Genomic DNA, 13,948 nt, shown 5'->3' on the forward strand with positions numbered 1-13,948 from the left:
TCACAAATACTGGTTGAACAATTTTAGACATTCAGAATACACCATCAAGGTTACTGCATTAACTGGGAAGGCCCGCATGCTCACTACTAGAGCACCTTTGAAAAATACCCTCCCTCCGTCTGCTTTATAACTCTTCATGGCGCAATCCCACAATCCTCTGTACAACTTCCTCTCTGGGTCTGACTGTAGCCGGCTCTTGACAACATCAAAAGGTAGGATACAAAGCCAAGTGACGATACCGCTCATTCCTCCGGAGAAGAAGTTGATGACCTGAGATGGAACTGTGGGCATCACACTGCTCGTTGTGTGGGTTAGGACTTCATAAGTAGTCATGTAAATACCACTGGCTGGGATATCTCTCAATGCCTGTGTGCTTAGTCCCCTGTACAAGCCTTGTATCCCCCGCGTACGGATTATATCCTTAGCTGCTGCAAGGGGGCCATGATGGAATCTTTTTTGTGTATCTGAAAATTATATGGAGACTTTAAATATATTCACACCCCTTCCCAAACTCAGAAAAATCAGAACTGTTACATTCACGATATGAGCGAGTGGAGCATTTGGAGCAGCACATCTGATGCATTTTGAGGAAATTAGGAGCAAAGTCAAAGAGCAAAGGTAAAATAATTGTAAAAAATCATAACAATACACAAATTCGCAATAAATGGAATATGTGCTGGGGCTCACTACTAGCGATACATGTACCAAAGTACATTACATTTGAATAAGATGGACCGCCTCCGTGGTCTAGTGGTAGAGCGTCCGCCCGGAGAGCGGAAGGTCCGGGGTTCGAACCCCAACCGCGTCATACCAAAAGACGTTAAAAGATGGTACTTGTTGTTACGCTGTCTTGCGCTCGGAATTAAGGGGCTAAAACAAGGGTTGACACGGGTGGCCCAGTCGTCTAAGGCGCCGCGATTCGCTGTGCAGAGTTGCGTCCCTTGAACACGCCAGAAACCTATGATTGTGGGTTCGAATCCCGGTTCGCCCCGATTATGTTTTTAGCACAAAGAGAGAAACACATCCGTTCGGCCCCACTATGAACTATAAACAAGAAAGGGCCCTACATAGGTGTAATAATTATGATAAATATTGGTAACTTATTTGAACCTCTTGAACAAATTCAGAAGTAATCTTTGGCATGAACAAGTATGGGGTGTTTCAGCTTGATTGGTCAAATGATTTCTGCGTAGATGATATTTACAATACCAGAAAATGCATCTTGGGAGAATTTAGGAGCATTTCCCAGGTGCCCAGGTCAATAACGTAAAACAAACTCCACTTTTAACTACACATGTATCATATTGTAAACATTTTGAAAACAAATGGTCGCGAATTGGCCATAAAAAACAAACAAACACAATCTGATCAAAATCAGATCTTAGTTCTCGCTATCGCTAAACAAAGATCTGAGGACATCCCAGTACGGTTCACGTCAGACCGACCTTTCGCGAACTTTGACCGACCACTGAAACGACAAACAAGAAGTCGATATCAGCCAATTAGAAAGCAGCTTTCTCGAGGTTTACGGCACTCGTTTCAACCTTGCGACTTCCGCTTCAGACTACGCTTGAAAAATATGTTGACACATTTAAACAAATGTTTTCTGTGTCTTAGTTCTCGATTAAAATGTTGAAACTGAACAAACGAACATTCCGGAATGTCTCATGTACGGTTGCGCTTTTTTTTATTTGTGTGTGTGTGTGTGTGCGTGTGCGTGTGCGTGCGAAAATGCAAGTCTCCATTCAATAATATATTAAAAAATCTACCTTTCAGATTTGAAATACTTTCCACTTTTATCTTTTTGAGTGGGCAGTTGATTAAAATACCTCCTCCAAAATAGCCCTACCTAGCTTGCCTCCCTGTGCATAGATTATCTGAGACTGTAGTACGACCTTCAGCGAATCGACCGGGCATGACAAAGGTAGTTGAGAGACCCCTCCAATACACCCTGCAGCGACGATTGTCGAATAGTAGGTGGCGCTGCGCTGTGAGGAGTCCCCCTGGTGACCAAGAAGGGAGAGAGCTGTCCCATACACCCCAAAGAAGATGGAAGTGAGGCCTACACTGGACAGCAAGGGCCATGACAAGCCGCGGAAGAAGCCCTTTGACTGAAACGAAGTTTCGTCATTTCTTATAAAGTTTAAGTGAGTCTAGTTTTATGCTACGTGTAACCATAAATCATTCAATATGACGGCACAGAACACAACAAAGGGATCCACACATTGTGTCCGTGTGGGGAATCAAACTCAGGTGTGATGTGAGAACACCTTAACCTCGAGGCTACTTGTACTCTCTTTAAACAAGGAATGCAAACAGTAAATGATGTTTGTATACTGACATAATTCTACAGCTCAGTTCATAAATGTAACAAAAACGTTTGTACAAGCTGATATAACACCAGTTATTTTACCAAAGTGACAGAGTGGTATTTCTGGCACAAACCGACATCTTTATTTTGATATGTGTCATGCTGTAGGCTGTTCTTATTACCAATGTTTGTGTGTGGACACTCCTGACACAGTCCAGGATGCTCTTGTAGCGGTCCCCGCCTCCCTGAATCTGCAGCAGCACCTACAGACAGAGAGTATAATACAACAATGGGCAGTGCCCACAGACAGAGCATAATACAACAATGGGCAGTACCTACAGACATAGAGTATAATACAACAATGGGCTGCACCTGAAGATATAGAACATAATACAACAATGGGCAGTACCTACAGACAGAGCATGATACAACAATGGGCAGTACCTACAGTCATAGAGTATAATACAACAATGGGCTGCACCTGAAGATACAGAACATAATACAACAATGGGCAGTACCTACAGACAGAGCATAATACAACAATGGGCAGCACCTGAAGATATAGAACATAATACAACAATGGGCAGTACCTACAGACAAAGAGCAAAATACAACAGTGGTCAGCACCTACAGTCATAGAACACAATACAACAATTGGCAGCACCTGAAGAATTAACACAATACAACAATGGGCAGTACCTACAGACATAGAACATAATACAACAATTGGCAACACCTACAGACATAGGTCATAATACAACAATGGGAAGCACCTACAGTCAAAGAACACAATAAAACAATGGGCAACACCTGCAGACATAGAACACAATACAACAATGGGCAACACCTGCAGACATAGAACACAATACTACAATGGGCAACACCTGCAGACATAGAACACAATACAACAATGGGCAGCACCTACAGTCATAGAACATATTACAACAATGGGCAACACCTGCAGACATAGAACACAATACAACAATGGGCAGCACATACAGTCATAAAACAGAATACAACAATGGGCAACATCTACAGACATAGAACACAATACAACAATAGGCAGCACCTACAGTCATAGAACATATTACAACAATGGGCAACACCTGCAGACATAGGTCATAATACAACAATGGGAAGCACCTACAGTCAAAGAACACAATAAAACAATGGGCAACACCTGCAGACATAGAACATAATACAACAATTGGCAACACCTACAGACATAGGTCATAATACAACAATGGGAAGCACCTACAGTCAAAGAACACAATAAAACAATGGGCAACACCTGCAGACATAGAACACAATACAACAATGGGCAACACCTGCAGACATAGAACACAATACAACAATGGGCAGCACCTACAGTCATAGAACATATTACAACAATGGGCAACACTTGCAGACATAGAGCACAATACAACAATGGGCAGCACCTACAGTCATAGAACATATTACAACAATGGGCAACACCTGCAGACATAGAACACAATACTACAATGGGCAACACCTGCAGACATAGAACACAATACAACAATGGGCAGCACCTACAGTCATAGAACATATTACAACAATGGGCAACACCTGCAGACATAGAACACAATACAACAATGGGCAGCACATACAGTCATAAAACAGAATACAACAATGGGCAACATCTACAGACATAGAACACAATACAACAATGGGCAGCACCTACAGTCATAGAACATATTACAACAATGGGCAACACCTGCAGACATAGGTCATAATACAACAATGGGAAGCACCTACAGACATAGAACACAATACAACAATGGGCAGCACCTACAGTCATAGAACATATTACAACAATGGGCAACACCTGCAGACATAGGTCATAATACAACAATGGGAAGCACCTACAGACATAGAACACAATACAACAATGGGCAGCACCTACAGTCATAGAACATATTACAACAATGGGCAACACCTGCAGACATAGAACATAATACAACAATGGTCAGCACCTACAGACATAGAACACAATACAACAATGGGCAGCACCTACAGACATAGAACACAATACAACAATGGGCAGCACCTACAGTCATAGAACATATTACAACAATGGGCAACACCTGCAGACATAGAACATAATACAACAATGGGCAGCACCTACAGACATAGAACACAATACTACAATGGGCAACACCTGCTGTATGGTTGAAGTGCACTGCTTTTCTCTGCTGTGAGAATATTACCTTAACTGTGTCGAAGGGATAACCAACTACCATTGCAGCACCACCTGGGAACACAATGCAAACAGATCAGTATAATGTGCACAGAGATTCTTGCTACTTTTCTTTTCATGCACCTGAGTATTTGCGACTGACATACGCGATAATTCGTCGTATTTACATGCATGTGAATCAAACCTGATGACAGTAACGGTTTGTTTAATAGAAAAGAAAACAAAAGAGAAATATGCCCCTTCCTCACATATGTTAAAGATTTGGAAGAAAGTCTAATAATTTGTTTATTGCGACCTTACCCAATGAAAATATACCGTTAGTGGAGTGTTACTGGTCTGTATACCATTGACTAGAAGGACAATTCCGCGTCTGTGTAGACACCCAAATACGGTAATGGTACAGAACTCAGCAACCATTCCTTCTTTAGTCTCTAGGGGAATACTTATAGATGCAACTTTTTTAGCATAATGATCATCCTTGATACATGCTAGATACTTACAAATATGCCAGGAATAAATGTACTAACATATACTCAACTATATAGGATCATCAGTAATTTAGATCAGATTCAAACTGATGATCATCGAATCCTAGCACAACCAAGGGACAAAACTCATTACAGCAAGCAAGTTGTGACACCTTATTCCCTTAAGCAACCAGTGCCCCCTGTTGGTAGAGATCAATGATTATCGTACCTGCAACTGCTCCTGCTGTATAGTCATGGAGAACTGTCCGGTCCTTGACCCCTGGGTTCCCCTCCAGCCACTGGTCATCTGCTAACTGACAGTCTGCCATTAGATCATCCAGGACAGTGTATCACCCCCAGAATGTCCTGCAGGAAATATCAAAGATGAGGGGTCACTGCCATTAGATCATCCAGTACAGTGTATCATCCTCAGAATGTCCTGCAGAAAACGTCAAAGATGAGGGGTCGTGAATTCTGCGGTAATGATCCATACAGGTGCAAGAGAGTCTGTTGTCTGTCTCCAGTCATCTTCCCGAGGCAAGAGAGTTAACTGACTTTAAAAGTCCAGTTTCCACCCTTGTCGAACTAGGCTGGAATTCCTGGGCTCGATCGTAGCGCCACCAGTGGCTATTACGAGTAATGTCCTTTCTATGCCTCTCCAATCAGATTCAACCTCTCGTATCACTAGCATTTGCTTCAAACAAAACGGTGGCGCCCAGTCAAGACGATCTGATCGATAATCAAAATATTGTAGTCAAACGAGTCTTACATCGTGAAGTGCATCAAATCACGTGAGCAACTTTATTAAAAACATGAAAAGATATAGAAAATATTTGTTGACAACGAGTAAGCGGTGCACATGCTTTGCAAATCCTGCAGTCTATCGAACAATGCATGACACTTTACGAACCGGATTTCGATTTCGGTGTGCGATTTTGATTGGACTATGCATAGACTCGTTAGTCCAGCCAAAATGTAACTCCATAATACCAGCCTAGTTCGGCAAGGGTGAAAACTGGACTTTTATAGTCAGTTAACTCACTTGCCTCAGGAAGATGGTCTCCAGTGTATAGTTCTAGACATTGATTGTAACTTGGTTACACATGACACATTGTCTGCACTCTCTGATCCAGATTCCCTCACCTCCCCATCTGTTTTTCAGGGCACTAACATGACGTAACATGACGACACATCAACCGACTCGGGTTCCGGTGAAGAATTTATGTTCCCAGCAACCTTGGCTTGTCGCAAGGGGTGACTACCAATAAAGGATCGGATTGTCAGACTCGGTGACACGGTTGATTACACATAATCGAATCCCAATTGCGTGGGTGGATGCTCAAAAAGTAATTCAATGGTGTTTCTGGTGCACTTGTTCCCTACCATTAGTTACACATGCAATTTGTCACACTCTCCGGCCCACATGGATACAGTGATCAGTCAAGACAATACCTCGTACTGTAATGGAAGAAACCACCTTACTTCTAAGCATAGGCTGGTCTGCAGGAGATACGCTGCTGAGAGATTGAGCTTCAGTTTAGATAACTAATCCATATTAAAAATACACAGTAAACATAACTACAAAAATAAAATAGAGTTGATCTAAGTAATTCAATTAAACGCACTGTAAAACAACACGTACACTTCGGTCTCCTTTTACTTTTAATTTGACAATTCTGCAGGAGATATGATGCTGGACAAGCTTGTGTCATAGTTTAGATATCTAACTATATTGGAAGTTCACTACAAACTGGACAATGGTCAGAGTTGATGGACGTAATCCATTTAACCCACCACAAAATACCACTCTTGGAGCTTCTAGCCTGGGAAGATGTGTTGGTGGAAGCTGTGCAGCCCTGCCCTGACTTCCCTCGTGCCGAGGCCCCCAGTGACAACTTGATCACGAATCGGGACGACTATGAAGCAACGTTTCAAATTCACCTGTGGAACCATCATCAGATAAAATGACCCACGCACGAACAAGAGTGAGTGAGTGAGTATGGTTTTACCCCGCTTTTAGCAATATTCCAGCAATATCACGGCGGGGGACACCAGAAATGGGCTTCACACATTGTACCCATGTCGGGAATCGAAACCGGGTCTTCGGCATGACGAGCGAACGCTTTAACCACTAGGCTACCCGACCCACCCGCGCACGAACAAAAAACCTTGAAGGATTCCCCAACAGACTCTTACCACATCATCATACAATAAGTACAGATTCATCATTTCATAAAGAAGATCGAGACATTGTGAAACTGGCACAACTTGTCTTCAGTGCAGTACAATCTGGCCAGAAGCATGTCTACAGTGAACTGGACAAATCGCCCATATTCTTAAAAGACCTGCTCCACCAGGGAACAAAGACACAAATACAGTACCCGGATGCTATGCTGTACAATTATGTTGTAGGTCACTGTATATTATATTAAAGACAAAATGTAATATAATTTAGTGGTGAATAGTGATGAATTAGTAAACATATAAAGATACTGTAAACAATCTTATGTTGCAAACAACTACAAATGTTTAATTCACACAACCCAAGATGCTAACATCAATATATAGTTGTATATTCAAGCTATCGCTACTACCGGTAAAATTAGACATGTTGGAATTTTACTTGACTCAAAATACAGCAGCTCCTGGGAACGGACATTAGATGCCTGCTCTAAGATGAGTTAAACACTGTCGTCGTTTAGAACAGGAGTCAATGTTAAAGACCTGAACCGTCTGGTATCATAAAGACGTGTCACAAGGGAGGCACGGGTGGCCCACCCGTCAAAGGCGTCGCAGTTCGCTGTACAGAGTTGTTTCCCTTGTGCACGTCAGAAACCTTTGATTGTTGGTTCGAATCCCAGGTCGCCCCTATTATGTTTCTAGGTTTGTCAGCACCAAACCCGTGCTCGTGGGTTTCACCAAAGTGGTATCCCTTGAGACCTGCATCACTTCGGGTTTTCCTGCCACATTAAGTTGGCGCACTCCGTGATATAACTGTAATACTGTTCAAAGCGGCGTTAATTCACACACTGACTGTCCCAAGAACCCTCTATAGACGTGAATTGTGGCGTAGCTTAAGTAAAGTTTAAGTGTTGACGTTATGGAAGAAAGTTTTGAAATAAGCCATTGAAGAAAACGAAGTCGAACCCTGGAAAAACACAAACTCTGATCCAGGTCTAAAACGCTTTTAGTAAATTCGCCCGGTTGTCTCCCCCTCACAAAGCATGGGAAATCTAGACCTAAAATAGGCTGCTACCTTCGCGATCCAGATGTATGCAGACTGGAGACTGCAAGCTTGTCCATCAGGGTCTGCTCGTTCATGTTGTGTGTATGTGGCACAATTGACACTTATCCTGTGGAGTTGGTCAGTGAGTTTAACGCCGCTTTTAACCGTTTTCCAGTTATATCACGACATGTCAGCTTAATGTGGGAGGAAAGCTCGAAGAGATGCAGGTCTCAGACGTTTACCACTTCGGTGCCCCCTTTTCCTGTGGAAGTCAGGGTGGTTCACCATAACAAGCCAAAGAAAGACCCAGTTTGTTGTCTGTTGCTATGTAGGCACCAATTCCAGCAAATCCAGAAAACTGTATTTGCAAAAGTTGCAGTAAAAGGTCTTTTCCACGTGAAGAGATATAGTGACCTTGTGGAGAAACATTTATACACGTGATCATACTGCTCTAATGGGCACTATTCAATCTCTTTGCCCTATTTCATATGTTATAACCAAGACTTTAAGATTTTAAGAATATTCGTTTAGACATAACAATAACTCACTTCATGTATGTGGCCATACTATATTCCTTGTCATGCTCAAATCGAAAGAAAGGCACATCGTGGAGTCACGTACCGTAAAAGCTCTAAAAGCAGTGTCAAATAAGTATAGGTTAGACCACGAGGACCCAGTCCAAGTGTCTTATCGTTGAAATGGTTGATTAAACCACGAAGCGTGCAGTGGTCTAACATTGTTTTATTAAAGGTATTTTGAAAGATATTCAGGAACTCTTTGCTCAACTGTGGGAAAACTGTGTGAGTTGGCCCTGTGTGAAGCACGTGAAATGTGTTCCCCGAGCCTTTCGCACGTGAACCTCCCACTTTGCCGATTTGGGTTATGAAATGCATGTCCCGGGGCATGTATACCATTCATTTTGGACCAACTCGAGCACATTTATCAATCAACTAAATATTACTTGCCCATGTTGATGGGCCTATTATGAGCAAATATAGCCCTGATCAAGATAATAGTAATTTCTTTTCTATCTGTTCATTTCGTTAAACGAAAAGCTACAAAATCACAAGTACTGTACCAATACTAGAATGCATAGAGTAACATACTGTATAAATAAAATGCATAAAACACATTTCGCAGTTCATAAAGGGATAAGCAATTGGTACTGATGTAAGTAAATATTTAGTTGTTAATTTCATACCCTTTCTCACATGTCGCCGTGGCAGAAGACTAGATTCGTTAGCCTTCAGTGTGGACTTCGCGGGTTCGAATCCCGCTGGCGACAAACGTGTTTCATGAAATAGTTCTGTCATCAAAACAAATGATAGGGGGAAAAAGAAGTTCCGTCATTGCCAAGTGGTGTTTAACTAACAATTCAGTTTGTTAGACCACGGTGAAAGACAAAGGAGCCATGGTTTAAGTTTCTGTTAAATACTGGTTTTCCACATGTGGGTTATCCAGTGACAATGTTTGCCTCGTCGAGCCGGGCTTGTGGATGATGCTAATATGGATTACGGAATAAACTAAATTACCTTACTGAGCACAAAAATTAAATCGGGAAAATTGAAGAAGAAAAATAGAAACTTTAAAAATGTATCTGTATTATATACGGTTAACTAAATATGAAAAGTATGTTTTACAGTTAATTACTTCTTCTAAAACACCTGTGCTCGCATTTGTAAGCTGCCAAAGCAATATAGCGTTTCAAATGTTCAGTGTCTATCGGACGGGACATAAGTTTCCCCCTTTGACCTTAATATATAAGATGATAGTGTTGTGACACCCTTTATATATAGGTCACCGGAACGTCGGCTGTCCGTCGTAATCATTTAATTTGTCAACATGTCCTCCGAAACCATGCATAAGGCCTAATAGGTGAAACTTTGTATGGGAGATCACAGCAATGTGATGGTTGTTTCTGGAAACACCATGGCAAGTAATTAGAACATTCATTTATATAAAATACGTTCGTTCAAGTTAACCTCTTTTTCCTTTTCATCCTCAGCTCCTCTAGTCCCATATGAAGTATTTGGTCCGTTCAGGCGACCAACGTCGTAGATTAATCATGTAATATGTAATTACAGAGAATACGATATTATCTACAAATGCATTGCTTATTAATGTAAAATGGGATCATAGTCAACCAAACACGTCCCTATACAAACGCTCGACATACATACATACATACATACATATATCCACTAGCCTATATCAAACCCCAGTGGATACAAGACTTTGATAAAAAGGCTAGTGCACGCTTCTTCCTGAGGCAGGAGCGTCCACTAGCCTTTTTAACAAATTCATGTATCCACTGGGCTTTGATATAGGCTAGTGGACACGCTTGCCTCTGGAAGATGATATATCTGTCATGAAGTGGGTGTTTGGTCCGTCTTAACTTTAGCGTTAATACCAGTAGGCATGTAACCAAGGCGAAGAGATGATTAATTCTTACCCAAAATAATCACAAAACTCGCAGCCGCACAAGCGTAGGTGGACACCAAAGTATAAGAACGAATGTAAATGGTACGATAGTATCAATACCCTGTTGGTTACAGCTGCATGCCAGATGAATGGTATATTTCACATGTCATTATCATAACAACTGACCTGAACTAAACCGTATTAAACGCAGACAGGATGCATTGAGGTCCATATATGGTATTTTTCATAAACTCACATTGGTTAAAGCGTTGCTCCATTCCTCACATGGGTACAGTCTCTGGTTCCCCCATCGTCATACTGTTAGGATATCCAATCGACCACCTACAGCCTGTTTTGGTAGGGAGTGTTTGTCTTTCACATACAGACAGACAGACAGACATGTTTATTCAGTAAAAAGCCAATGGCCCAAAATACAGACATGTGAGCATGACATTTACAGGGCACAGAATTTATCATTAATTATTTTGTGAGCATAATATAAGAATTTACAAACTAGAAATAATGTTTGCTCCTTATAATTACTAAGAATATTTATTACATGAGAATTACTGTAATGAGTAGGCATAGGAAGATTAACAAGGTATTTTTGTCTTAGGGCAGAATATAAATTACAATTAAAGAGTACATGGAATTCATCCTCAATGACATTAACTCCCTTACTACTACAATAGTTACAGAATCTGAGTGAACGGTCTGTTTTACTATATCTGCCAGTTTCTAAAGCTATTTTAAAATTTGAACATCTGAATTTAGTAAAAGCAATTCTTAAATGGGTAAGGACATTTAACATGGATTTAAAATGGATTTATAAAGATCACATTTTGGAGAAGAGTTTACAGAAGCATTCCAGAATTGCTGTAAATTATCTTTGAGCCTTTGCTTAAAATGGAGAATAAAAGCTTTAGAGTCACCCACCTCTTGATTGAGCCATACAAAACCAAACCCAAATTGGAATAAAATATTTCTAACTTTAGTCGCCCAAGTTACCCGCCCAACATCATCTAAAGATTTAAGCTTTAAATAGCATTGGGAAGGTAATCTGTGGGGTTGAAGATGTAAGAGCCTGCACCAATATTTAATTACTTCAGTCATGTAAGTGAGTTGTAAAGGAAACCTCCCACATTCCCCTAAAACCATATTTGAGCAGGTTGATTTGTTTACTTTCAAATAATGCTTACAAAAGGCGATTTGGTCAGATTCGATTTTTTTACAATAGCAAGTACCCCAAATTTCAGAGCCATAGGTTAAGATGGGGGTGACCATAGAGTCAAAAACCTTAAACAGATCTGTACAAGTGATATTACCAATTTTCCTTTGAAAAGAGTTAATGGCTAAAATTGCTTTGGTGGCTTGGGATGCTAGAGTAGTTTGTGCCTTACTCCATACAAGCTTAGGTGTAAACATTAAGCCAAGATATCTATAGCTTGAAACAGTTTCAATAGGTTCACCATGATAAAACCACTTTTCATAACTGCGAAGATGGCCACCTTGCCTAAATACAATTACTTTTGGTTTTTTTAAGTTAATTTGCATGCCTGTTTTATTACAAAATATTTCCAAAGCATTAATTTTCTTTTGAAGCTGGGCACAACTATCTGAGACAGCAGAAACATCATCAGCTAAAAGAAGAGCACATAAATTATCTATATCAGGAGAAATATGAATACCTTTACCATCTAATTCCTCAAATACTGTGGACAAATTATTAATAAAAATTAAGAACATTTGTGGGCTTAAGACACAACCTTGGCGAGTACCTACATTACATGGAAACACTTGAGATAAACCTTTGGCTGATCTTACACAGGCTGATAAACCACTGTACATGGAAACTAGGACATTATAAATGGGACCCGATATACCTACTTTCTTTATTGAATCTAACAGAACATCATGTTTCACAGTGTCGAAAGCTTTCGAAAAATCAATAAAGAGGCAGTAAAATCTTCCCTTCTTTTTGCCAGAATATTTTGTTGTAATAGTTTGTAATGTAAACATATGGTCAAAAGTAGAATAGTCAGTTCTAAAACCAGCCTGAGCTTCACTGAGGATGTTCACTGATAGCTGTAATCTGCTGTTTAGGATAGATGTAAAAACCTTGCATATAGTATCTTTAAGAGATATTCCTCTGTAGTTGTCTGTATTTGATTTATCACCAGATTTATGTAATGGACAAATTATACTCTTACCCCATGAAGATGGGAAGGAACCAGTAGAGAATATTTGATTAAAAATCTTGGTGAGAATAGGTGCAAGAAGGTTACTGCAGGATTTAATAAATTCATTTGGTATGCCATCTGGACCTGGGGATTTGTTGTTAGGTAGATTTTTTATGTGGGATAATACTTCTTGTTCAGAGATTGGATGGTTTAAACTATCGGAGGCAAAGGGGGCAGAATCATCAAAGAGTGGATACTGGGTGCTATTGTCAGTGGATAAAAGTGATCTAAAATGGTCAAACCATTGCTGGCATGAAATATTTTCAGAAATTATGTTACCAAATTTGTTTTCTTAAAATGATTTTCCAGAAAAGACTTGGGTCGGATCTAGCTGCGACTACTTTGTCCCTCTGAGTTTGTAGATACTGCTTTTATTGCAATTGAAACTTTTCATAGACAAGCGTCTAAAATATCTAAAGCGGTCTAGATCAGCATTGTGGTTTCTATGGGCTCTGAGAACAGCATACTTATCATGTTTCAAGTTTTCAAGATCTTGGTCCCACCATGGTGGTTGACATAATTTTATTGGTTTGCGGAATTGTGTATAAAGCTTTTTGGTATGGTAATATGAACTAGGGCACTCCCTACATCTGCACATAGTGCAGATTTAATATCATACATACAGTGAACTACTGTTATAGCGAATTCAACGGGGCCAATAATCCTAGTTCGTTATAACCGTATACAATTCGTTTTCAGCATTTCGATATCAGTTGGAGAGATATCAGACATCTTGGATCAGGTCACGTGACCACACCATGTTACTATACACATGTATATCATACATGTACAATCAATATAGGCAATTACCATAATTTAACAGGCATGTTACCCGAACTGTATGCTACATAATATTCGCGTCGTTATTTCACTTCCACCTCGGATAATTTTGATAATTTTGCTTATTCTCCACTGTTTGGTAAGTGACGCTCGAGCAAATGCAAAGAAGCAGGTTGTGTGGGTCAACACGTAGTAATGATTAACCTTAATTGGGTGTTAATCCAATATAAAAAAGACGACTGTCATGCTGATGGGGCTCTTATTTATGGTGATAGGGCCACGGGT

The 13,948-nt window shown here is 40.4% G+C and overlaps 1 protein-coding gene across 1 annotated transcript; it reads right to left on the reverse strand.

Moving 5' to 3' along the window:
* LOC139441967 (solute carrier family 25 member 45-like) lies at positions 1-5,325 on the reverse strand. The gene is made up of 5 exons (XM_071222711.1): positions 5,226-5,325; positions 4,540-4,583; positions 2,494-2,574; positions 1,850-2,111; positions 1-464 (listed from the first exon to the last, which is right to left on the reverse strand). The coding sequence occupies exons 1-5, from the start codon at positions 5,323-5,325 to the stop codon at positions 1-3; spliced, it is 951 nt and encodes a 316-aa protein (XP_071078812.1).
* Positions 5,326-13,948: the final 8,623 nt, after the last annotated feature.

The sequence above is a fragment of the Haliotis cracherodii genome, unplaced genomic scaffold (assembly GCF_022045235.1).
Source record: "Haliotis cracherodii isolate W230 unplaced genomic scaffold, xgHalCrac1.p SCAF_5, whole genome shotgun sequence".
NCBI classification, from domain to species: Eukaryota; Metazoa; Mollusca; class Gastropoda; order Lepetellida; family Haliotidae; genus Haliotis; species Haliotis cracherodii.